At 42.2% G+C, this 25,524-nt stretch overlaps 1 protein-coding gene and 1 pseudogene across 1 annotated transcript in view; both read right to left on the bottom strand.

Annotated features, from left to right (window-relative positions):
• Positions 1-25,524, bottom strand: part of EGFLAM (EGF like, fibronectin type III and laminin G domains) — a 74,318-nt gene that overhangs the window by 28,763 nt on the left and 20,031 nt on the right. Inside the window, exons 5-9 of the mRNA XM_041472288.1 lie at positions 22,273-22,390; positions 21,891-22,026; positions 15,362-15,528; positions 2,336-2,451; positions 1,772-2,093 (exon numbers count right to left, since the gene is read on the bottom strand). Of these exons, the coding sequence (XP_041328222.1) occupies positions 1,772-2,093; positions 2,336-2,451; positions 15,362-15,528; positions 21,891-22,026; positions 22,273-22,390 (859 nt within the window). The remainder of the gene's footprint in view (positions 1-1,771; positions 2,094-2,335; positions 2,452-15,361; positions 15,529-21,890; positions 22,027-22,272; positions 22,391-25,524) is intronic.
• Positions 5,810-14,362, bottom strand: LOC121356153 (annotated as a pseudogene).

Here is a 25,524-nt window from a genome sequence, read left to right as displayed (position 1 = left end):
TTACTGCTGGCCACTGTCAGCTGTAAAATTACCTTTGCAGCGTATTTTCCTAAGAAGCACTCTTTCAGGCTTGAGTTTTTGTATTGACAATGGATTTTACTCTAATGAGGAAGGAAGGATGAGGATCTCTATTCCTCTTTGCTATTTAAATACTGAGGTTTTCTCACTCAGTTTTTGAATCTGGTTAGAGTTCTCTCAGCATTTTTGGTTGCAAGGCACACATTTTAGGCTGAGTTGAAGGGGATTGGTGCTATAAACCTGAATGCAGCCTCAGCAGAGAAAATTATGTCATGTCCTGATCACAAGCAGAACTGACTGGACCAGAGTGCCAGGCAGCTGTTGAATGTGAAGAAAAGTCTGTTTCTATTCAGATTAAAGTATTTTTTAACAATACTGGCTGCTGAAGACAAACTCGGTACAAAGGAGTATTGGCACATGATGTTTACTTTGGAGTAACACCCTGCCCTGTGAAAAACAAGAGGGTTTTGACGGGTGTTAATAGACTGCTTTACAAGTTGTATATGGCCTTGTCAGTTAAAATAAATCCTCAACTCTTCATACTTGATCAAGGCCTAAAATCATAGCTGCAGCTGTTCCACGTCGCTGAGTCACACCAAATTGTTTTCAGAAGGAGCTCTTTTTGTTCCAGCACTCCAGTTTAAGAAGATGAAGCACCCTCACTGTCTGTATCCGTGATGCATGATGCTGTGCAACATGAAAGTCTAACATGACCCTGCACAAGAAACCTGGGTCCCTGATGCTCTGCTCTATGGCATGGTCTTGGCAGATCAGATCAGCATGCAGAGGGATGGGCAGATCAGCTCCTTCTTAGCTGGAGGAACAGCACCACTACAGCCAATGGGACATTTTCTTTTCATGAGCTCTGCCATTCATCTGACCCCTTGGTCACCAAACCAGAGGAAAAATTACTTCAGGGGGAAAAAGTGACCTGCTTATGGCCCAGTGGGGGAGCTGGACTGGCTCACCAGGCGATCTGCTCAGTGTTAACCTTGTGAAAGGGTGGGTTTAGGTCTCTAGAGGGAAAGAACAAGAAGGCAGTGAGGGAAGAAGCAGCAGGACAGCCTCCTTCAGCTCAGCAAGTTCCTGCCATGGCTCAGCTGCCCTGAAAAGAGGCAATAGGATGGGACTGGGTGAAACAACACCAACCTCACATTGAGTCAGCCTTCAGGACATGCTTTTTGAACTGCAGATGAGATTTTTTTCCCCCGTTGCCCCAGTTTGCCTGACATGAGTGCTGCACTGCAGACTTGCAGACGATGGGGAAAGCCTCCTCTGGAGGTATTTTTATAATGGGAGTTTTCTCACATCCCTGCTGTGGGACCAGCATCATCTGGACCACACAGAAAATGGGGGTGGTTCAGGGCTTCAGCGGCTGCCAAAATGCAAATGTCAAAGAGGGGTTGAATGTCTTCAGCTTCCATCTGAGGGTGCCATGACTGGATCCTGTTAACCTGGGTGATTAACAACGTACTTGCCCCACCAATGACTCTTAGGTAGGGGAATGACAATTAACTGCCTCTGTGCATCTTGACACAGGTTCTGCATTCACCTTTATTAAGGAATGAATTTTTCCCACCTCACTGAGGAAAAAAAGGCAAAGGGGGTGATGCCTGAACTGCAATTTGCCACTGGTAGGGATCCACAAAGCCCAGCGGGCTATTCCCAAAGTGCGCATTGGTGAGCTCTTTGCAAAGCCGCTCCTTGACCCAGACAAAGAACAGCCAGCAGCAGTGGGCACACAGAAACCTACCTTCCTCGCACGTGTCCCCTGCTTTGCCCAAGTTGCAGTGGCAGCGTGAGCCGCCCCGGTCGTAGTCGTTGATGCAGAAGCTGTCTGCAGAGCACACGGCCTCGTCGCAGGGCAGGTCGAAGAGGCGCGCGGCAGGCGACGCGCTGCCCCTCCGCGCTGCCCTCGCCGTGCTGGCAGGCTGTGTGCTGGCAGCAGTGGAAGTAGTGGGCTCAGAAGTGGTTGTTAGGACCCGTGACAGGAGCCTGGAACTAGACCCTGGAGTGACCTTAGTTTCGACCAGAAATTTTCTGTTGCCTCCTTTAATAGCAGGAAGTGGTCTGAGCTGAAAGGAAGTAAAGAAACACCAATTCAGTACAATTAAAATGCTATGGGAAAATGAAATTAATACCTTTCAAGATACAAATTGAGGCAACAAACTCATCCTCAATGAAGAAAAAGAAGTGACCACATCACTATATCTAAGCACTTAATATCAGATATTAAATGTATTGACAGGACTGGACACTTTAAAATATCCAGACTACAAAGAAAACAGAAGTGCCAAAGACAAATCTTGACATTTACCTCTTCTATATAAATGTCATAGTCTGAATCATCAATATCAAATCCATCACCATCACCAGTCACTGTGTCTGTGACGTACCGATGCCCATAGCTTCCACTTCCCAGCTCCTCAGAGCCTGAAAAGACATAACTGGCATATTCAGTTCATATAGTTTTTTTCTCTTTGCACACAGCAATTCAGATCTTACCACTCCCCCGATTCAAAACACTTAAATCTGAACTGATGATAATGTTCAGCCTGTACAGACAACACAAGTGTGTCTGGAGATGGCAGATCCTGTCCAAGTGATATACACACAGCTCAAAACAAAGTGAAGACCTTCATTTAGTCACTCACTAGATGATTAAACAAATAAAGCAGGCAAAGATCAGTTCTCCCTCTGCAAACTGACTTGTATTCATCATTTTTCCACGACAAAGGTTTTAGACTCTTTTGGCATGGACAACATTTTAATGACTGAATTGTTTTTAAGTCAAGATTTTCCCTTTTGGAAAACAGGCTTGTATCTGCCTTACTGGAACAGCAAAAAAGATAATAAATAGGAACAGCAAAAGAGATGTGTACAGGTAAGATACACTCTATTTAGGAATTAATCTACCTCCACTGACTCCAAAACTCCTGAAATTAGTGTCCTATGTGTATTCTTAGGCTATTTTTAAAAATACAATTCAGCACCTTGAAACAAGAAACATGCACAAACACCTTCACCCAGAGGGTTGTTGGGCACTGGAACAGGCTCCCCAGGGAAGTGATCACGGCACCAAGAGCTCAAGAAGCACTTGGACAATTCTCTCAGGCACATGGTGGGAGGCTGTCCTGTGCAGGGCCAGGAATTGGACTCGATGATCCTTGCTGGTTCCTTCCAGCTCCAGATATTCAATGATTCTATGACCATGTGTTTTTCAAGTACATAATCTACTTCTGCCATTTCCCAGAACTGGCATTAGTAGATGCTGAAGTAGATTGCTGAACTGTGCTTTGGAGGACTCTGGGCTGGGAACGCACAGATTAAACAGTAAGGGGATCCTCATTTCTGTTTCACAGGAAGTGTCCGTAACTTTTCTGCACTATACATAGCAAATTCTGCCTAAACAATGGTTTGTGCCTTTTAGCTACTAAAATTCACCAGGTCATGAAGAAATACGGTAAAAATAACCAATCGTTACAGTAACTTGTCATTTCAGTGAGGCTGAGAACCGATATCTTTAAAGCATTAAAATAATATACTCATATATCTGCCTTTTCCATACAATATTTTTCCATCACTTAAAACAGCACAAGCAACCTTCAGTTTACAGTCTCTCTACTGAGCTGAGTGTACTTACCTGAATGTCTTTGTACTCGCTCTTCCTTTGCTGTGATGGCAACCCAGAAATCCTGGCAGGCAGTTATGAAATCCAACATATGTGCACCAGAGATGAATGTGCCCTGGCTGACTGACTAACACTCTGTATGCTCTGCAGGGGTTACTTATCAATGGGCTTTGCACATTACATCAGCATACAGAAAAATTAGAAACAAATGAGTAGAGATAATGAGGCATTCACACTTGCAACCAAGAAAGCATGCTGGACTGGGACAGAATGTGTGTAAGTCTTTCCATTCTAACATGTATACCTAGTCATCTGTAAATAATACATTTCATCTGTACATTAAATAGAAGTATTCAGCACTGAGTTCAACCAAATGAGCTAAGCAGAGAGCTCTGCTCTATGACTGGTAGCAAGATGAGGCAAACAGGACAAACTACATCCAGATTATTTCTGCTACTGACTGTGAATGCACAGGCAAAGAATTACTGTTAGGGCATCAGACTGCACATTTATGAACTGGTCCCAGTCCTACAAAAACTTGAATTTCACCATGCTGAAATCACAAGGTAAAAAAAGTCGCTTACTCCTGAAAGTGAATACTTTCATTTTTAAAGTCATTCAGGTTAATCATCAAACAGAATAATTTTACAACAGGTAGGTTAGGGAGACTAAAGCAGAGAAGAGTAGAGTACAGTAGAGTAGAGCAGAGTAGAGTACAGTACAGTACAGCAAAGCAGAGTAGAGTAGAAAATTATTCTGTTGGAAGGAACCTACAACGATCATCTAGTCAAGCTGCATCTTCTACCCATCATTGCATCAGAATCCCCTTCTTTGGTAAACAGTGATTCTGTAAGACATGCATTTCTACAAAAGAGTTTCAGTGTGTAAAACCACAAATATATGCATTACAAATATGATTTGTAGTTGGATTGGTTTTACATTGCCTGGTTTTTGTAGCAGGATGGGGTTACGGGGGTTGCTTCTGTAAGAAGCTGCTAAAAGCTTCTTCCATATCCAGCAAAGCCAATCCCTGGCGGCTCCAAAGACGGTGATGCTGGGCCAATTAGAAATGATAGCAATACCTCAGTGATAACATATTTAAGAAGAAATCAAAACAAAGTTTGTGGTGAAGTTTTAATCCCTGACAGAGAAGAGTAGGAGGTGAGAATATATGAGAACAACACGTAGACACCAAAGTCAGTGAAGGAGGAGGGGCAGGAGCTGCTCCAGGAGCCAGAGCAGAGATTCCCCGGCAGCCTGGGGTGCAGCCCTTGGTGAGGCAGCTGTGCCCCTGCAGCCCCTGGAGGCCCAGAGGGGAGCAGAGATCTCCTGCAGCCCTGGAGGAGCCCACACCGAGCAGGTGGATGTGCCCGAGAGGAGCCTGTAGCTGCGGGAGACCTGTGGGAAGAGGGCCCTGCTCCCAGGCTGGGGCAGCCTGTCCCTGAAGGACTGCACCCCACAGAAGAGTGACCCACTGCTGCAGTGTTTGAGGGGTGCTGCTGCCCATGGGATGGACTCACACTTTAGTAACTGGCAGGGAGCTGCTGTCCATGAGATGGAGCCATGCTGGAGAAGTTCATGGAGAACTGTCTCCTGTGGGAGGGATCCCACGGTGCACGGGGGAATGACTCCTCTCCCTCAGCAGCGAGAGAAGCCCTGGGTGATGATGCGACCACAGCCCCCATTCCGTCTCCTTGCGCTGCTGGGGTAGGAGGTAGAGCTGGGAGGGAGGGAATAGGGTGGGGGAATGTGTTTTTAAGGATTTATTTTACTTCTTATTATCCTGCTCTGATTTTTTAGTAATAAATTCACTTCATATCTCTAAGTTGAGCCTGCTTTGCCTGTGATGGTATTTGATGAGTGATCTCTACAGGTCCTTATCTCAACACATGAACTCTTCATTAATTTTTTTCTCCTCTGTCCAGCTGCGGAGAGGAGAGAGAGAGTGGCTTAGGGGGGGCCTGGCATCTGGCCCAGGTTAACCCAGGCTTCTTACTGGAGAATGTGGGCAATCATGAAGATTTTCAGATAAGGACAGTAACTGGGAGAAGTAATGGACAAAACAAGTACTGAAAGTTAAGTGTTATAGAGCAGAATGATCATGAGGAATTTTTCTTGTAATTGTGGTGAAGGATCAAGGAGTGAATTTCATGCAAATTGTTCATTTTTGTTTTCTGTTGTGATGATTTTATTTTGGCTTTAATGCTGGGGGTTTTTTAAGTTCACCACAAAAGGGATTTATTGGTAGCACCATGTACAGTATCGTTTTAGTATCACATACAATGTCCTTACTTCTGCCTTGATTTAGATGTAGAAGCTGCTCTCAATGAAGAAAACCAGCTCCAGTTCACAATTTGCTCCTGGCATTTCCCATTGGCTTCCTTCATTCTCTTGGCCAAGAGCTTTGTATTCTGCTGCTTCCTCCTTGTTCTTTTGAGTGCAGTGCTTCTTCAGAGCAATATGCCTGTGCTTATGCTGCAGCATTTGAGTAGTCCCTAGTCACTGGATTTTAGGAGTCTTGGTTTCTTGCCCCCCCTTGTTCAGAGGCTTCTTCACAACATACTGCTGAACATCATCCTTCTTAGACAGGCTGAACAGCTTGGGGAGTCTGCTGCTCCTCTCGGGACCAAGATGACAGGGTTGTGTCAGTCAGCCCCAGAATGCCCCGTTCACTCTTTTTCACTATGACAGTGTTCAAGACACTCAAGTTTTTATCAACAATGCAACCACGAATGGATTTGCAGTTTCTCTCTCCAGTTCCTCTGGGGTGACAGCAGGAATGCTCCTTGCTGAGCAGACATATCTGTGAGGCAGGACACCTTGCTGCATGGAGAAACCTTTGTCATTCCCACCACTGATCCAGATGACATATCCCTCCCATTCCACCAAGGGAATCAGAATGGCTCCATGGCCATTCTTTTCTCATAAAATGTTCTTAGCTTGTACCCATTGTCCACTTTAATGAGCATTTGGCAGCCAGTGGCTGGGAAAGAGATGTTCAGCTTCATCATGCTCACACCTTGATGCTGCTGGAAGGGGCAGCACTAACTCAGCTCCCAGCATTCACAGCAATTTTCAGCTCACTGAATCACAGAATCAAAGAATTCACTACGTTGGAAATGACTTCGAGATCATCAAGTCCCACCTATGGCCTCACACCACCTTATCAACAAAACCATGGCAGTGTGGCACATCCAGTCTTTTTTTAAACATGTCCAGGGATGGTGACTCCACCACCTCTCCGGGCAGATGACTCTAGTGCCCAATCACTCTTAAAGTAAAGAATTTCCTCCTAATGTCTAGCCTAAACTTCCCCTGGTGCAGCATAAGATGTTGACCACTTGATCTATTAGTGGTCACCTAGGAGAAGAGACCAACCCGCTGCTGACCAAAACCTCTTCTCAGGCAGTTGTAGAGAGTGGTAAGGTCTCCACTGAGACTCCTTTTTTTCCAGGCTAAACAACCCAGGTCACTCAGCCATTCTTCATAGAACTTGTGTTCCAGGCCTTGTTGCCCCTCTGGATGCATTCGAGCAACTCAACATCTTTCCTAAATTGAAGGGCCCAGAACTGGACACGGCACTCCAGGTGTGGCCTCACCAGCATCGTGTACTGGGGAACACCTACCCTGCTCCTGCTGGCCACACTGTTGCTGATCCAGGCCAGGATGCCATTGGCCTTCTTGGCCACCTGGGCACACTGAAGACTGTTCACAAGTTTTTATTGAAAATACAGAGAAACTAAATTTCCATGCACTTTTAGTGAGCTTTTTGAGATATTCTAATTTGGCCCCCCCTTCCAGCTCACCTTCTGGGGGTGGTTCTGAGAGTTTTTTTTCTCAGTCTTGACCTTTAAATTTTGGAATGAATAATAATAATCTGGGAAAAAGCCAACAGGGTATGAGCTCCTTCTCAGGCATTGCTTGGAAGCTCACCATTTCCCCCACATTCATAATATTTTTATCACACATTGGGAGTGGGTAGAGGAATGAGTTCCCCCTTCCTAACAAGTCCAAACTTCTCATGCAACAGTATGCATTCAAATTAAAAGACACAGCTCTTTGCCATGTGCTTTTTCTTCAGAAAGCTTTATTTAATTTACCAACATTAGTAAAATTTTCAAAAGAGTCTCTATCCTTTGTAACTTAGTTAATTCTGTTGCAGAGTGTGGTGTCATCACCATCAGCTCTGTGTCATCATATGCTAATGCCTTAAAAAAGAGCAGGCCTGAGGGTGATTATCAGGAGGGTGGCTCCAATGAGTTTTCTCCCTCCCCCAAGGTGTGACGGGAGGTGGCATCAGTGACACCATGGTCAGGAAGCCCTGCCTCCCTCTCTGCCTCCTCATCTTTTACAGGTGGGCAGAGTTCAGTGTTGTGGGGGGGAGTCTGGCTTTGGTGCAAACTCCTTCCTTGGGACGTCATGTTCAGGGGTGGCCCAGCACTGCTTCCAGACTGGCACGCATGCTTCCCCCAAAGATGTTATTTTGCATTCTAAAGCCCTTCAACTCTGCACAAACAGGTTTCTGTGGTTCTGGGCTAGTTGCTTTTGGGCCATCAGCTCTGCCTCAACCCTGAGGACAATCTGTTTTTCCAGCCTTCAAGGCAATTGGCACCTTCACCAGCTCCTCAGCAAAAATGCGCTTCTCTTTTAGGGTAGCCATGTAAGACTCCCTTATGTTCTTTATGTCTTTTGGGACAGCCGTCTTAGACTGACCATGTGCTCCATGGGCAGCTGTTTTAGACTGACCACATGCTACCTCGCCAGGAGATTTCCTTTCCCACTTTGTGAAAGTTCCAGTCCTCTCAGCTGCTACCTGCAGTTTTTGCCAGTTATTTCTCAGAGACAAGATTTACAAGTGTACAACAACTTCACTTGGAGAGCAACCCAGGTATGCCCTTGACCTTACTGCTGGAGAACAATAGTTTTAACCAAAAATTTTCTCTCTTTATGCTGCAGCTAGCAGTTACGTCCACACAAAACAACTCTTTGCCTAAACTTAATATCCCTTCCACTCCTCACCAAGGGAATCACCCACAACCTCTGTGGCCATTTGTTTCTCATAAAATGTTCTTAGCTTGCACCCATCATCCACTTCAGTGGCTTCTGGCAGCCAGTGGCTGGGAAAGAGATGTTCAGCTTTATCCTGCTCACACCTCGATGCCATGGGAAGGGACAGAACTAACTCAGCTCCCAGCATTTGCAGCAATTTTCAGCTCCCTGTACACTGTTGCTTTTAAACCAGGTCTATGCTACTGTCACCAAAACTGCTTTGAAAAAAAAACCAAAAACAAAAGCTCTCCAACAACACTTTATAAGTACTAGAAAATTAAGGCATTACTTTATTCTGGCCAGGATGTGTAACAGAAATAATTTCATCCACACATTGCCTGGGTTGTGCAGAGAAAACCCAGAGAAATCCATTGCTTCATTGGTCCTAAGTTACACAGTCCTTAGTATTTGGTTTCCTATTGGTTACTGATCCCTTTGCCTTCAATGCTAATTAGGTCCTCATTCTTGCTTCTCTTATTGATCTTCTCCCAGACCAGGTGTCTCTCACACACCAGGGAGGATGATCAGGTGTTGATGTTTGTTAATGTGCATCCTCTGGCAGCACCCAGTCCACTGAGATATCAAGCTCATCAGGCCTTGCCCAGGGAACGGCCCCTTAAAAAGAAACTCCATTCTCTTCTCCCCAGGTTGAAGACGAACAAAACTCCTGACTGAAGTTAGTTAAAACTTTTAGAAGTTGTATCATTTCCAGCACTATTACTTATTGCCTTTATATTATGTCTGAAAGTATTTCAGAGCTCATTTTGTTCTTTCAATGTATAAAAGTATAATTTGCCTAAGAGCAATGGAAGCCATAAAGATAATTTGGGAATGAAGAAGGGAAAACTCACAATGATGTGTCAAGGGAAACAATCTAATCTGTACCCAAACAAGCTGTAATACACAAACTCCATTTTCTAACTTAAAGGTCATAAGCTACAAAATAAACATCTGTTATGGTCAAAATGCTGTCGTATTTTTTTTTTCTCCCTCCAATCAAACATTCTGTTGGCTTAATGGCATGTAAGTTCAATAAGGATAGCAGGAGTGAAGCAATGCAGAAAATGAAATATCCATATATTCATACACAGGAAAATGTTAGGTCTGGAATCAATATTCATATAAACGCACTTGAATGTATGGGTATGACTTTAATGTCATGGCAGTTTCACAGAAACGTAACTCTCCTGATTTGAGTGGTTATCACTAAAATACATTAATAACCACCAGCATGCAATGAGATGTGGTAGCTTAGGAGAGACTGGCAGATCTCCAAACAGCAGGTGGGCCTCTTTCATCCGGCAGATCAAAATGTTCCATGCTTTTCCAACAGAAAACCTCAGGAGACCAAATGTACCCACTATTTTAAACTGGACAATGGCTCCTTTCACATTATTGAACTGGTACAACATTTAGAGCCTGGAGAGAACAAAGAAGGTATGCTTATTGTGTCTGGTAGAAAGACTGCTTTGAGGCCCTTCTTCAAAGACATTCACTATCTAAGTTTGGTGTCACCAGAGTAAGTGTGACTTCAGAAGATGTCCTAATATCCATAGCTCTCCAACTCTCTAATTTTTCCCCTTCCTGATGCTATCTATCTGCATTTCAGTTAGCACATGTGACACTGCTCTACCTGCTGATCTGTGAGCAGTTTGGGTAACATGTAATGCACTTGGGAGCAATGCAGCTGCTGGATGGACTCCTGACCATGTCTGAACTTGCACAGGTGAGTACACACAGGACTGATGAGGTATCAGACCACTGGCTTCTCAGCTGCCTTGTACCTCCCTACATTTGGTCTTTGCTCACTGGACATAACATGACAGCCACATGACGTGATGTAATATCACTACAAAACAGGATGCAGAGAAATTAACAGGACTTTTTGTAGACAAACCCCCACATCAGCCCATCCCTTAAGTGCACTTGCTTTCCTGGAGAGCTCATCTCGTCATGGGTGGTAAATCAGGGACAATTAAGCAAAGTGGTACTCTGCAAATACCAAAACAATGACTGCAGAGATTATAAACAGGCTATATTTAATTAAATCAGTGTTCCAGTGTACAAGGAGATGAAGTCTGAGTAAGACCTTTTACCAGGTACTATAATCCTGTTTTACAAATAATTGAAGAACTTGTGGGGGTCATGAACTTTAGACAGCTTCTTTCCAAATAATTAGGGATTAAGTTATACTAAAGAAATCCTTCTCAAAACAAATATAAAGCCACAAAAACTTTTGTTTTGCTAATTAGGTTGCCATCGTTATACTGATGAAGAGACACGAGAGAGTGTAGGAGGTAAAACAGGGGGCACTGTAACACAGATAGAATGAATGCAAGTGTTAACAGACTGAGTGGCTTCATCCAGAATCTGCCACAGGTCTTAATCCCAAATACATCAGAAACATTTAAAAACATGTTTTATGTTTTTCAATGACTCACAGTGTGACCCTGCATGTCGTCTGGCCTGTCTCTTGCTTTTTGTCACTGTCTCTACAATTACCAACACTGCTTTTGTAAATTCTCTGGACGCGTGTGGGAAACAGTTCTGTGGAAAACCTTCTGCATTCACTATCTCCAGGACACATCACCACCATTTAAATCAAGGTTTGGGCCCTTTTTTTGTGCCTGAGCCTCAGCTGACACATTCAAGCTCCATGCAGAATATATAAGCATCTGTGGCAATGCCCTGCTCTGCGTGGTCCTGGCAGTGACAGCCAGGACCAGAGGAAGGGATGTGCCCTGCCTGAGCAGTCACATTTGTTGTGGAGACAAGCAGGAGGGTATTTTTAACAGAAGACACTTCCTCTGCTGGTCTGGTAAAGCCCAAGGCTGGTGACCTTGCAGGCACAGTGCAAACCCCATCTGTTTCCCGAGGAGATGAAGGGTATTTAAGCAATGCAGGTGATGACACTTTTTTTGTTTTATTCTTTGGGACAGTTTGTTTTGTTGTTTCTAAACTGAGTATGTGCAGTCTTTTATTTTCCAGTGAATTGTCCGTGACATTTTGAAAGATTTTATACAACAAAATTCCAACAACCATGTAGGTGAAATACCCACAATGTGCAACTGTAATTAAGACAGGCTACAAAAAATTGATTTATTGCATCACTTCCCTCTAGAAAAAAAGTTAATGAAACCAAATCACAAATAAATTAGAACCCTTGGGGAAACTTGCCCTCTCTTTACTCCCTGAAAATGGAGCAATTAACCAAGCATGCATTTTTTAGTAGGTAAGGGGGGAACTGCTTATAATCAAGGCCACATGTTCTATTTTCAAGGACCTTGGGAGATCTGTCACATTAGGTGAAACTGTCAGCATCCCTTTAGTGGAACAAACCAAGACGATGTTTTCCTATGCTGACCTGAAACAATGCAGTCAGGAGTACTGCAAATCCACCCCCATTTTAGAAACAAAATGAGTGAACTACCTGTGAGAACGAGATAAACCACAAGAGAAAACCTCCCCAGGTAAAATGGACTCATCTCTGCCTCAGCCTGCCTGCAACGGCTCCAAGAGAACCTGTGCAAGACATCATGGACCCTGAAGGTCCTCTGCTTTTGAGGTAATGTTGGGAATTTGTTAATCAATTAAAATAAAAGCCAGAAAAGCACTACTTATGTCAAGTCGTGCATTAAAAAATCCAGCATATACAAGTGTAAAGTTGCAAACTTTTGAAATCCAAACACACTAAGGACCTTAGTACCAGCACCATGTGAGCTAAATGTAATGCAAAGGAGTCAAACATAAATTCTGCCAGTTTTCTAAGATATTTCAGGAATTTCTGAACACATAGGCAGGCAGAAAATAGCACCAAAAATCTGTGGCATGTAGCATGTTTCACTGCTTAGGTGGAAGGAGGAACCACGGCAATAATGAAGGTGGTAATTCTTATGATGTGCACTCTGAAGAAAAAAGGTGCTTCGGTTTCAGAGATGCCAGCTGCCTGGCACCTTTTCAAAAACACAGGTTTTTGACTAAGAGGCCACTCACTGGCACTTTGAGACAGTCAAGCAACTGGTGCCACCAGAGCCAGCCCCAGGGGACTATCAGGTGTCTGCGAATGGCATATGCCTCCTGCAGCAACTGATGAAAACCACAACACTTTGAGGACCTCAAATCTGCTCAACACTAACACCTGAGCAACTAAGTGAGTGATTAGCTGGACCAAAATTCTGGGCTTTCTGGCTGCTAGAAGCAGGAGGGTACTTTCAGATACATAATGTGAATTAAGAGTGAGTTTTAATTGGATGCCCTTGAGTGCAGTGTGTAGTTTGGGGTTTTTTTCTGTTCCTGGTTTTTTCTGAAACTCGTCTATTAAATCATTCTTCAGAGGTTTTTCATATTTTGGGGGAAAATAAATGTTCAGGCTATGCGCAGCTTTAATGAAGAACAATTTTCTCCCAACAAAAGCTTAGCTTTTCTACTAATATGCAGAGTACTTGTGTGTCTGGTTAACATCAAGTCAGTCTCCTACTCAGACATCACAAGTAAAGACAAGCGAGAGCTGCTATCAGCTAGACTATCATCTCAGCTACACTCCTCCCTTCAGAAAACCAAATAATTTATTTCTAAAGGCATGCATCCCTGACACTTCTGAGCAACACTCCTTGCTCTGCACAAATCTGGTTGTTTTGAAGACAGGTATCCAGAAGATAACGCAGGTTTTCATGGGTACTGGCTACATGTATTTTTTTAAGCCTATTTTCAAATAGTACACTGCCAAAAAAACAACATTTGCATTTGCCAAAGGGTCCACAGCACCAAAGTAGCCCCAAGTACAAGTCGCCTGCAGCACGGCTGGAGCACATCACGGACATGACACGGCCCTGGCCTGCAGGAGCTCTGCCTGCTCATGAGGGTCTCTGCCAAGCACTGCCAGGCCCTTGGAGCAGGGAAATCAGCCGCTCAGCCACGACAGCACCGATGTGCCTACCCTGGGCCAGCACAGACTTTTTAAGCCCAATCAAAGAGTAGTGCAAAATGCATAATATACTGAATTTTCAGATCTGATCCAGGCATAGAGAAGCAAGCTAATGTCCCTTAAGAACCTCTCTAGAAGTCAACACTTATGCACACCAGATGTGATTCCAAGCTCTAATGACAGAAACCCATGTACTAGAGACATCTTGGCAGGCCGCTGCAGAACAAGCAGTTTCCAAGGCAAAGTGCCTTCCCTGGAGTACTGCAGTAATAAGCACAGCATAAGGATGAGTCCACCCTTATTAACAGAGCTAAACACTTTGTCTTTTCTGACCAAAGGATGCAGCTGCTAACATACAAAGATAAACAAGATACCAAGGAACACACGTGTGCCTGAGGCAGCAGGAGTTGACCCTGGAGGATCCATGGGCCAAGAAACTCCAGAGTACACTGCACAAGGTTTTCACAAACATTTACTTCAGAAGTTAAACTTATGAGCTCAACAGCCATAGCAAACTACAGGCAAACTGTTCAAGTAACTGAATGTATGACACAGTGACAAAAGGAATGGAAACTGCCATATTAGAGTCAATGAGAAAAGGGACTCCACAACAGAGAGGCAGTTTAGAAATAGATCTTTATCAGCTTAAATTGGTGGAAAACTAAGCATTGTTTACGTTTTTGCAGCATGCAAACTCTTCTTGCAGAACTCACAGTCCTACCTGAATAATTGCTGTTCATTTTCACTAGTTAATTAGAGATTATTTGCAATAGAGAGAGCGAGAAAAGGAAAAAAAAGGCACTTAAAAGTACTGATAAACATTTCTACAGAAAAAGTTTGGAACATTAATGATATATCTCAGTTAGTCCCCATACCTTGCTGGCTTTGGCTCTGTTTCCTCCATTGTTTCTCTTTGTGACACTGGGGTTTTTGCTGTTAGAAGATGTGATTTGTGTGATTCCCAACATGCTCTGTGTTGGCTTGGCTGGGATTCTCACATACAAGCTATGAATTTGGGTGTGATGAGGAGCAACAGCCCCTTAAAGTCAGCCTACAAAGACACCAGTACTGGCAGAGGATTGCATCCTGTGGAAGCCCAGCAGCAACTGGACCAACACTTCCTGCAGTGTGCATGGTTTATATTGTTATATAAATGTAAATATAATAGTTAACAAGTTGGTATATTGGCAGGTTCACCCAATATCTTTGCTATGCAGCTTCTGATCAAAAAGGAGTGCTTATTTCCTTATATCATTAGTTTTATGACTGAACTCAATAGAGTCTTACTCCTCAGAAAACTGTACATTTGATTTGGTCTTTCTGAGGTGCTGAAATTATAAATGTAATCTAAAGTTCATCTTCAAACAACAGAAAAAATGAACAATAGGCTCATCTCTCTCATTTCTCCCCATGATATTCACTTATTAGTACTGCATGAAGCCAGCACAAAATTCAGAAAGTAGCGATCCAAAAATACTGTCAATGACCTCCAGAGCAAAGAAATGGCATGAGGGTGATGCTGCCTGGGTCTGCTCAGATCTTTGCTCATGGCAGGACTTTCACAGGGTGCTTGCTGCAAGCTCCTCAGACAGGAGTGAGAGGTGCCAGAATGGAGGCGACGGTGCCTGGAGAGCAACTCTTTCCACCAGCAGGCCTCCACAGCTACCCCAGATACACTTTATTTACAGATACACTTCCTTTTTGTTTAGCTTTAATAACAAAAAGGCGGCTGTACTCACTGAATGTGCGGATGACATCGCTCGGTGTACTGGCAGGGCTGGATCCAAAGGAGTTTGCTGCTCGGATGGCAAACTGATACTTCGTGTTTGGGAGAAGTCCTTTGAGAACCATGGACTCCATCTGGATCTGCTCTCTTATTACCGTCCAGTTGCTGTCAAGGTCTGGCCTTGAGGATCAAACAAAGACCAGATCTTGAATAATTAAAGCTGGCTGTATAAATTAGCTGCATTTATACTTTTCTAGGGAATGCACTAATAAATGAGACAGAAGTCTACTAAATCATCACTGAAACCCTTCACTCTTAAAGGATCAGACTGTGCAACCCACCATTACCAAGCTGCAAAGCCTGTGATGTCAAAACTGTACAATCATATGAACCAAATTACTCAGATTTTGCTTATAAAGTGAAGGAATGACTGACAAATCCAGTTAAGTTTATCTGTTCTGTGGATTTTGGATTCATAGTTTCCAAGTGGGGGTCTATTACCCGCAGTTCCCACTGTGTGTATACAGCCCTATGCGGCTGTGTTAAGCAGTAGTTTGCAACAGAGGGAAAGGTCTTGATTTATTTTTTAAGAGTTTGTGTTCTAATACCAGTAAGTCCCTTCAAACATATACAAGCATTGGCAAGATGAGAATCCAACATTTGATCTCCCAGGTAATCAGGTTAATCCACTTACATAGGAACATACGAATCTAAAGTCGTCTCTTCAGAAAAACAGATGAAAGAAACAACCCAAACAAAAAAAGTCCAAACAAAATCACCAAAAAAGCCCACACGGACAACCCACAGAACATTAGTACAGAGAACATGGCCCAGGTACCTGGATTCTGTAATAACATTCCTATAGCTGCTTTTGGACAATGCCTGGTTAACTCCTGATTCATACTGGAAGCCAACTGCCAGTAAGTACTTCTCTAGGTGCCATTATATTTCCAGTGAAACCAGTTTAACCATTCACATGGCAGTTTGTTATCAAGTGTTTTTTAAGTTCATGTATACAGGCACATTGTAATGGGGTAGGCGACTTCAAGTACTCTGAGAGAGTATTCTGATGCTTTCACACCATTTCCACTGTCCAAAAGTGGCCTCTTCTTATCAAAGAGAGAACAAATACAAACAGCACAATAATGTAAACATTCACTCTAGGCCACCCAAAATATTAAAATTAAAGTTTATGAAAGTAAAATAAGGACAGAAATAGCTTTCAGAGAAAATTATTCCAGTGTTCTTGCAATATTTATTACAGGAAATAACCTCCAAGTGCACTCTGAATCTACCAGTGTTTACATAGGACTAGCTGCAAATGTCTCCAACAGTCTTCAAATTAAAAATTATAGCACAAGGCAGGCATTTTGTATTTGTTTATTTTCAGCTGGAAGGAAATGCCAAAGTTAATGTATGTTTTCTTTTAGTGGTCAATACAAGATTTATTGATCACTGAGGTCCATTGCTTTGTGCCAGCAAATGCTGTGGCAAAGCACTAGCTCCCAGCTGCCTGTCTCAAGTGCACAGTGGCACACAGGACATGAGTATTTCATTGTCTTGCTAAAAATAAAAACAAAATCAGACAAACACACAAGATGTAATGATAGCTAAACAGACCATCTTAAGTCACCCTTCACCACCATTTCCTGGTAGACAGAGGAGCATTTATTTTGGCTACTCTTCCATTGTTTCCCTCCTCTGAGCTTTTGATGCCTGGGCCAAAATGAAAATATATAGTGCTTTCCAAATAAAAGCTGTTAACATTGCCTCCTTCCAAAGGCTCGCTTAGTAGTGTTTTCAGTTTTCCTGTACACATCCTTTTTTGGGTCTAATTCCCATCCAAGGAATTCCTGCTAGCTCAAGAGCTGCCTCTTTGCAACAGACCTTGTCTGTCTGTCCACCCAAGTGGAAACAACACACCTTTGATGAAGGGACCCAAAGGAGGCATTGCACCCTGAAAAGATCTAGGAGATAATGAAAACAGCAGGCTAGGCTTCAAATACACTCACTGTCCCTCCCAATATTTCCTTCTGCAGAAGTTTATAATAAAGGAAATGCCTGCAAACATGTAAGGATCTGCAGCTGAAGGAGAGGGAAAGAGGGAGATTTATCACTTGACCTTTGCTACTTCTCCAGAATGCTCCCTGTGTGAACAAAACAGTATGAGATGAAAACATGGCAAACAGATGGGGAAAGGAACACAAATTCAGCTGGTGAGTGCATCCAGGGCAAGCCAGCTCCCATGTTCCCTGAGATGAGAACACTTTGTTGAAAACTGTCTTCATGGTCCTTTTTTTTTATGTTGTACTTCAATGTGTTGCCAACTTTTACACTGTAAAGGCTCATTCTGACACCACTTTTCTCATTTTCCTGCAGCAGTACCTTCCCCAACACAGAGACCAACACCTTGCAGGGCAGCTCCAAGCACTGTATCTGTGAATGGGGAAATCAGAAAACTTCCATGGACACTGCCTGCTCTTGATGCATCTGTGCATCTCCAACACATAAATGCTATGCAGAAAGAATGTAATACACGTCATAGTGGTTTTAAGATAATAAATATATGGCTAAAGCCAATAGGACTGGATGGGTATAAACCAAGGGCAGAATTCCATACCAAATGTAGCCAAAAAGTTTGGATTATTGCTTTATGTTGTAACTTGGGAACTGATTCAATTCAAGAATGGAATTCTTTCTGATGCAGAGAACAGCAATTTTATAGTCACTTAAACTTCCTTTTAAAATCACCTGGAAATTATTTAAGTGTGAGGCATCCCCTAGCAATCCAATTTTTCTAGTGTTTCTGATTATTCTTCTGTGCCGTATTTGCACTCATCTCAAGGGGGAAATTCATCTTATAGTGATTTTAAAAAGTATTCCAGCAAATAATAAATACGATGACAAGTACAATGCATCATCATTTACGATGGAAAAATCTCTTGCATAATACACTGCACATATTATTTTTAGTAACTATTATTATTTCACATTATTGTGACACTTTGTACAAAATAGATCAACTGATATGCCAGGTCATCTGTGAGGAAACGAAAAGTGAAAAACTTTGGTAACTCATTCTCTTGTTAGATATTCTTCTGATACAATCTAATATTGTCAAGCACTTCCTCCCTAATATCTTTCACTCCTCCTTCTTCACCACTTACCTTTTCAAGGAGTTAATCTCACAAGCAGTGAGCTAAATACTGAGTCAAATATGCCTATTTCATGCAATAATCAAGGAAACAGTATTAAAAGTATTTTTTCCTAGACACTGGGAGGTGTCTCCCTGGTCAGATCTGTTGTTTCAGGTTCTTTGCAAACAAAAGCAAACAATGACTGTCTGGTTCAGTGCAGTGCCAGAGACAGACAGTTCAGCAGGGAACGGATTCAGGGATAGATTTTTCTGGGAGGGAGAGGGAATGCTTCAAACTAATCAAGAAATCTGTGCACAACACTATGCTAAATCTGCACTACCCTAACATCTGAATACTAATAAATCTCCCAGTTTTATCAGCAGAACCTGCCTAGTTCATTGCAGCAGAAGTTTCATGTCACTACCAAGATACTGAAAAATTTCCTTTGCATGCCAAGATTAATATTAAAAGCATTTGATTTCATCAAATGAGATGAAAAGAAAGTGACCTGATTGTTTTAGGGTATGTGCTGCTGAAACACTTGTGGTTCTGTAGCTGCTATGTGGCTATAAAAATTTGGATAAGTTAATCACCAAGTTAAAAAGATCATGTAGGTATTCAACAGATTAAAAATTTGAGTATTTAGAATATTTGAGTGAAAATATCCAAGATATTTATAAGAATTAATTTTGCATAGCATCTTCAGGAAAAACATCTAAGCTCATGTGCTTAAGTCTGGGGTCTCGCTTTAGATACTTTCATTAAAATGTAATTTTTCATTAAATACTTCTCACTGTTAACCAATAGTATATTTACACTGAGCCTACAAAGTTGCACAGACATATATATTTTGGTTTTATATATTTTGTGCATTCTACTGCACATTCCCTTAGAACTGTCCAGTGAAGAGTGAGTCCTACAGTCTCCCTCCGTACTTTCAGTATTTAGACAAGTGGGATTGTGATCTCCTTAGCATCCTCTGTTAGTCAGCAGCACAGCGGAGCCTGAATTAGCTCAGTTCATCTTATATCTGAAGCTGCCTGCTACCCTCCACTGCCTGTAGGGAACCAACTACTTCCTTTAGTCCTAAGGGGAATGCCTCAGGCAAGTGCTTAAATAAAGCACCAAATTCAGACCCTGAGTAGAGACAGGATGCAGGCTAGCTCTGGTTCTGATTAGATTCTGGTATCTCAAAACAATTAACATACTTAATTGAATGTTTTCATGAATGTTTTGAGAGTTTTCATGAATGCAGTGAATTTTCCCAGTATCACAGCTGAGCAATTGAGAGGAGTGTTTTGTCCCAACATGTTTTTCCTATGGTTAAAATAATAAAGTTAATTTTAAGGAGATGGAAATTGCTTAAACAATGTCACAGTTTTTAGACATTTGTGCTGTGCCCAAGCAAAATTACAGATTTGCATTAGAAAGTTATTAATTTTGCAAAATCAGAGGACCCATTTCTAATTTACTTGAGCTGATTATTTTTAGTCTTACATTGGTTTAATTTACTAGCTTTAACTCATGATAATACATTTTATAGTAATTCCAACTATATGCAGCAAAAGACAACGAAGCTTAAAGTAAAATGTTTACCTTTAGCTGCCATTAGGGCTTATGGCTCATTGAACTTACTCCAAATATACAACCAAGCTTCCAAGTCTAAGAGAGCATAATCCCAAGATTAACAAAGGCACTTTTGACTTAGCTTTAAACCTCAAACTAAACAGTGTAATCAAAACATTTTGCTGTTAGCAAATTCTTTCCCAAAGTCTAAAGCCAATGAAACACCGAAATTTCAATCACTTGCATCTTTTGACCTAAACAGCAGCTTTCCACTCCCTGACGGAACAAAAACATCCAAGGGTGCACTTTCAGTGTGTCAGATGGAGCTGACAGTGCCCACTTCTTCCATTAGCAGGCTCCTGGTGCTATGAAGAAATGTACATAAGCCTCCAGGTTCCACTGTGCAGTCAGTCAGAACGCAACAAAATCCCTTCCCCATCAACTGAGCAAATGAGAGGGAAGAGATGGAGAGAGAGCAAAAAGCTCAGATAAAAACTGCAAAAAATAGATATTGAAGAAATTTCACTGTAGGTCTACAGCAGACATTACACAAAGGAGATAAGTATCTTCGGGCCCCATGTCCTTCCTCACAGTGCACTGAATTGGATGGCCTCCAACTAAATATGGGGGCTTTCAGCCCAAACACAAAGTGCATCAGTTAACAAGTAGGTTTTCAGTCTGGGTATTCTTTTTGCTATATCAGTATCTTTTTGCTATCTCAATATCTTCTAGATTGTACCCATACTTTGAAAATCGAGTTCTTCCTGTGTGTTCTAACAACAATTATTTTTTAACAATTACTATGTTTTCCTTAAGAACAATTTTTTGACCTTTTACAGATCAGAGTAGTTTAAGAATCGATTCTCTCTTCTTTTCCAGGAACCTCAGCTAAAACCTGTGATCAAGTATTTGCTCAAAGGATTCAAAGAATGAATTTTACATTCACTATAAGGGTAAACACTGAGACAAATAAAAATATATAGATTTGTATGCAGATATTAGCTCACACAAGCATATGTCAAGTACAGATCCTTGTTTATGCTTGCAGATACAATCACCTCCTCCTGGCCCTTTTTATGCAGCTTATAAAAGCAATTTGACTGGAAACTTCTGACAGTTCAGTTCTAGTGCTGCAAATTTTAAGAGTTCATCATAAAAGAACAAAAAAAGCACCCCACCAACACTCCACTTTTCCCCCTAGATCTAAATAGAGAGATCAACATTCCATTTAAACTTGATTAGCATTAGCATAACAAAGCAAGCCTAAATTCTGCAATTCTTTATGTTCTAGAGACGTCTGGGTCTGGCACTGGGTTATGTGATTTAGTCATTTAGGGCTACAGTGCTGGGTTGATGACTGGATGATCTTGAAGGTCTCTTCCAAAACTGGTACTTCTATGATTTATAACTTTTGTCAGGTAAAACTGTCCAACACACTGAATTTTCAGTCCTTGGATTATTTTCTAAAGTAGCCCAGGGAAACCGCTCTGCCAAACATTCTTTTCTCAGCATGGTTTGACAGCATTTGATGACAGGAGAAACTTAAAACTTGATTAATCCAGGCTGCTATTAGAAGAAACAGATCAAATCAGACTTTATTTTTCTTCCATCAGAAAGTACAACTTGTTGGTGATTTTACAACAAATTGGATCCTTTCTGGTTTTGTCTTTAAATTTCCATGGTAATTCAACACACACTGAGAAGACAACTGAGCATACAATACACAGTAAGTAAATAAATCATATCTATATGCAGTTGAATAGTGCAGTTGAGGTTAAAAAAACCCCAAAACACGGTAGTGCACAAACACTGAAATTCAGACTTCACTAGCAAACTTGCCTGATAAACTCCACCATGTAGTACTGGATGGGGGAACTTCCTTCACTCACTCCAGGCTTCCAGGACAACGCAACTTCTGAATCAGAAACCACCACGATCTGGGGCTGATAGGGTGGCGCAGGAGGCATGCACTTATCTAAGAAGAAGTGCAAAGGAGTAGCATTAGAGAAGCAGCTGGGTTGCTACACACAATACCCAACACCCACAGACTTAGGAATCAAATTCCTAGGCTTCTTCCTTTACGCTATTGCCCCTCTAAAACCCTACATATGTGGAAAAGTACCAGTGAAATACCGTGATACTGCACATGACAGAGGTTAGGTGTGAGTGCACAGACATCTGCCCTGCCAGTTTTGCAGCAGAGCCCGGCAGGCAGAGTTACCTTGGGATAAAGTTGTCACCTCCCTGGGCATGCTGGGCCGTCCTTTCCCCGCCCAGCTGTACGCTCCAACGCTAACGCGGTGCGGAGTGCCTGGCTTCAGGCCGCCAATAACAACATCCTGCCAAGTCAAGAGCAGAAAAGCACACTGTGATAGCAGTCTGTAACTGGGGATGGTGCTGGGAGCTGGGACTCAGGGATCTTACATGGTGTTTTCCCTGTACTCTACTTGGAAGATTGTCCCCTGCCCAGTACAGCTCAGAAACAACAAACACAAATAGAATCATGTTTCCTCTCAAGCTGCAGCTTTGCCCCAGGGGAATCCACAAGGTTGACCTGGACCCATTTCTCCACATAACTCATAAGGTTGCAGAAATTTGCATTTTATATCCAGCTTTTTCACTGGTGAAGTCAAAGTCACATTATTCCCTCTGTTGAGCCAAATGCTAGCATTTGGTATCAGTCTGGTGTGTTTTCCCCATTTTGTTTTCTTGTTTGTTTTTATTTCTCTTTTAAATTCAGAGGCCATAAAACCTCCTGAGAGTAAAGCAATTTGATGCAGTGTGAACTGATGATCCTTAATTTCTCATGGAGCAGAGCCCTATCCCATCATCTCTCACAATTTTATGAGCTCAGCTAACAGCCTTGACCTGAAGCGAGCATTTCCCTTATATGTCCTTCTGCCATAAATACAGAAAGATTAACCCACAGACAGCTACCACAAAGGAGGTAATGCTCAGCTCCATGTGAAGAGCTCGGGCTGATGAATACTCTTCAGAGGAGCCTTCAAATCCCCCAGAAAACAGAAAACATCACCAAAACATTACACTTCATCACTGGCTGCATGGATGAGCCTCAGACATTTAGATCTGGTCTTTAATGGAGAGTACGTACATGTGTAATGAAATTTAGTATTCTTTACCTGCAGCCTACCTGGAATGACTATGTTAATCCCAGGTTTATGAAATTTGACAGTATATACAAGGAAACAGAAATATCAGGTTCTATACCACAGACTGTTCTCGTGTGAAGAATAAGCACTTACAAAAAGCCTGTTTTACAGCTATTATTCTTCTGGTTTTCATTCTCTGATATTAAACACATTAGTCACAGTGCATTTGAAAATGTAGAGTTCTCCTTTTTCTTCGTGTTGGAACAGACTTTAAATCTGCACTTCCAGTTGTGTTAAAATAGTAAACAATCCCAAAATTTTATGAACTGATAAATTTCCTTTTGATGGTCTTTTGGGAAAAAACACTTCCTCTCTACTCTTTGGGGAACTTACATTATTACTACAACATTGTCCAGCAACACCCTGCTATCAGTAGGGTCCTGTTATTTCTCTGGATGTGGTTTTGGAGTTCCAACACTGATTTCCTATTAACATGGACCACCTGACCACTATCTTGTTTTTCCATCATTCACCCTTGTTATGCTTGAATGATCTGGACAGATCTGAGATGAATCAGAGATTATAACAATGAGGGAATAGTAATTGTCCAGAGAGAGGCAGAAGAACACTCACCCTGAAAGATTAATCTGGGTCTTTCAGCCTCATAGCTGAAGGGACTGAGATCTTTTACAATGTGATCTGAGAAGCCAGTTGCTGAAAACCCTGTACCTCCTCCTGGTGACAGAACTGATGCCCCAGCTCCTGCCTTTCCGTCCTCCATGCTATACATACTGTCTGTCTACCCTTAAACTATGTGCGTTTTTTCCTGCCAGTATTCCTCTTTATTTCACTCATGCTTATGAGGAAAAATCCTCCATTATCTGTCTTATTGTTTTCACAGTATTCAGGAACTTGGCCCTTGGAATCAGTTAGATATTCATGTATGTGCCTCATATTATTACCTCCAGACTCAAGTCTACAATAAACTGAACAGAGAATTTCTTTGAGTGCCTGGCCAGTCAAGATCAAAGCCCTAATATCTACTAAGGTATTCAGCAAGTTCAATGTATGTGCTCTCAAAACCTCACCAAGGTGTACTCATGCCTTACACACATGGGTACCTGCCTCCTCCTGGCAGTGCCCTCTCCAAGAACACAGCCCTGGAACACACAGTGGGTATCTCTGATAATCTTCAAAGATCAGGATATCAGTGAATAAGTAAAAATTCAGGACACCATCAAGCTACCCTGACCTGTGGCAATGTCAGGGAATAACATCCTCACACCAGGAACACTTTCAAATCAGATCCTGGAAAAAAAAAACACATTTCCTTGTGCCCCACTGTCCAGTAGCCTGGGAGTACACATTTAATTTATTTTTTTGCTTGTATTTAGAAGACAGGTCTTAAACCCAAGTTCTGTTCCTCTCACAAGAGACAGAGTGGCCTCACAGATAACAAATGCAGGTAGTATTTTGAAGAGTTATCTCCATAATTTTTGTAGTCCCCCCTCCACTCAGATTGGCTCTATATTTTGAAGCCTGATGCCCCAAACTCAACACTCAGTTGCTGATGATGCTTCAATAGTCACCAGCCTCACTTTCTTGCCTTGCATGACTCTCTTACTAAAATCCTGATAAGTGACATTTGGTATATTCATTACAGTCTCACATTGTTGAGATGGGGTGATGCCTTTTCGGTGGCAGGGGAGCCAATTTCACACAGATTATCCCCTATATCCCTCCCTGCCCTGCCACACAGCTTGCCTTCCCTACAAGTGTGTTGAAACTGTTTGTGAGGCTCAGTAAACTGCCTCACAGAAACCAGGATTACAAATTGTTTTCCAGAGGAATGTCTGTTTTCTGTTTTGCTTTAATCCAAAAAACATCAAACTCTGGATTACAGCACAGCTGCAGGAACTGAGCTGGTTTTAATGACACTGTCCCCTGGCGACAACTCCTTCCCTGAACTACTGGTCTCGGCTGGTCACTTCCCATTTTGTACTGGTATGTTTAGTGATTTCACAGGGAACAGTGTTGCTCTCCAGGGCTCTGTGCCCAGCCTAAAACCTCCCACCTTTAAAGCCTACTAATTTTTATTGATTTTTCTTGTTTTTTATGTGTACCAGAGTTCCTGAATTTTATGTCCCATCAGAACAACCACCTATACTAAATGGTACTGCATCTGCACTTCCCCTGGCTGCTGTCACTTACATATTCTCTACTTTACGATGATATAATACACAATAATACATTATCCACTTTGCTAACACACAGACACATAAACAGAAACAGGCAGTGCAAATCAGCTCTTGCTGCTACATCAGTCCCACGTGGCCCAGAGAAGCCTCCAAGAAAGCAGCAGG

The sequence above is a fragment of the Pyrgilauda ruficollis genome, unplaced genomic scaffold, assembly GCF_017590135.1.
Source record: "Pyrgilauda ruficollis isolate IOZ18807 unplaced genomic scaffold, ASM1759013v1 scaffold108, whole genome shotgun sequence".
NCBI lineage: Eukaryota > Metazoa > Chordata > Aves > Passeriformes > Passeridae > Pyrgilauda > Pyrgilauda ruficollis.
This window is presented reverse-complemented; position numbering and strand designations above follow the sequence as displayed.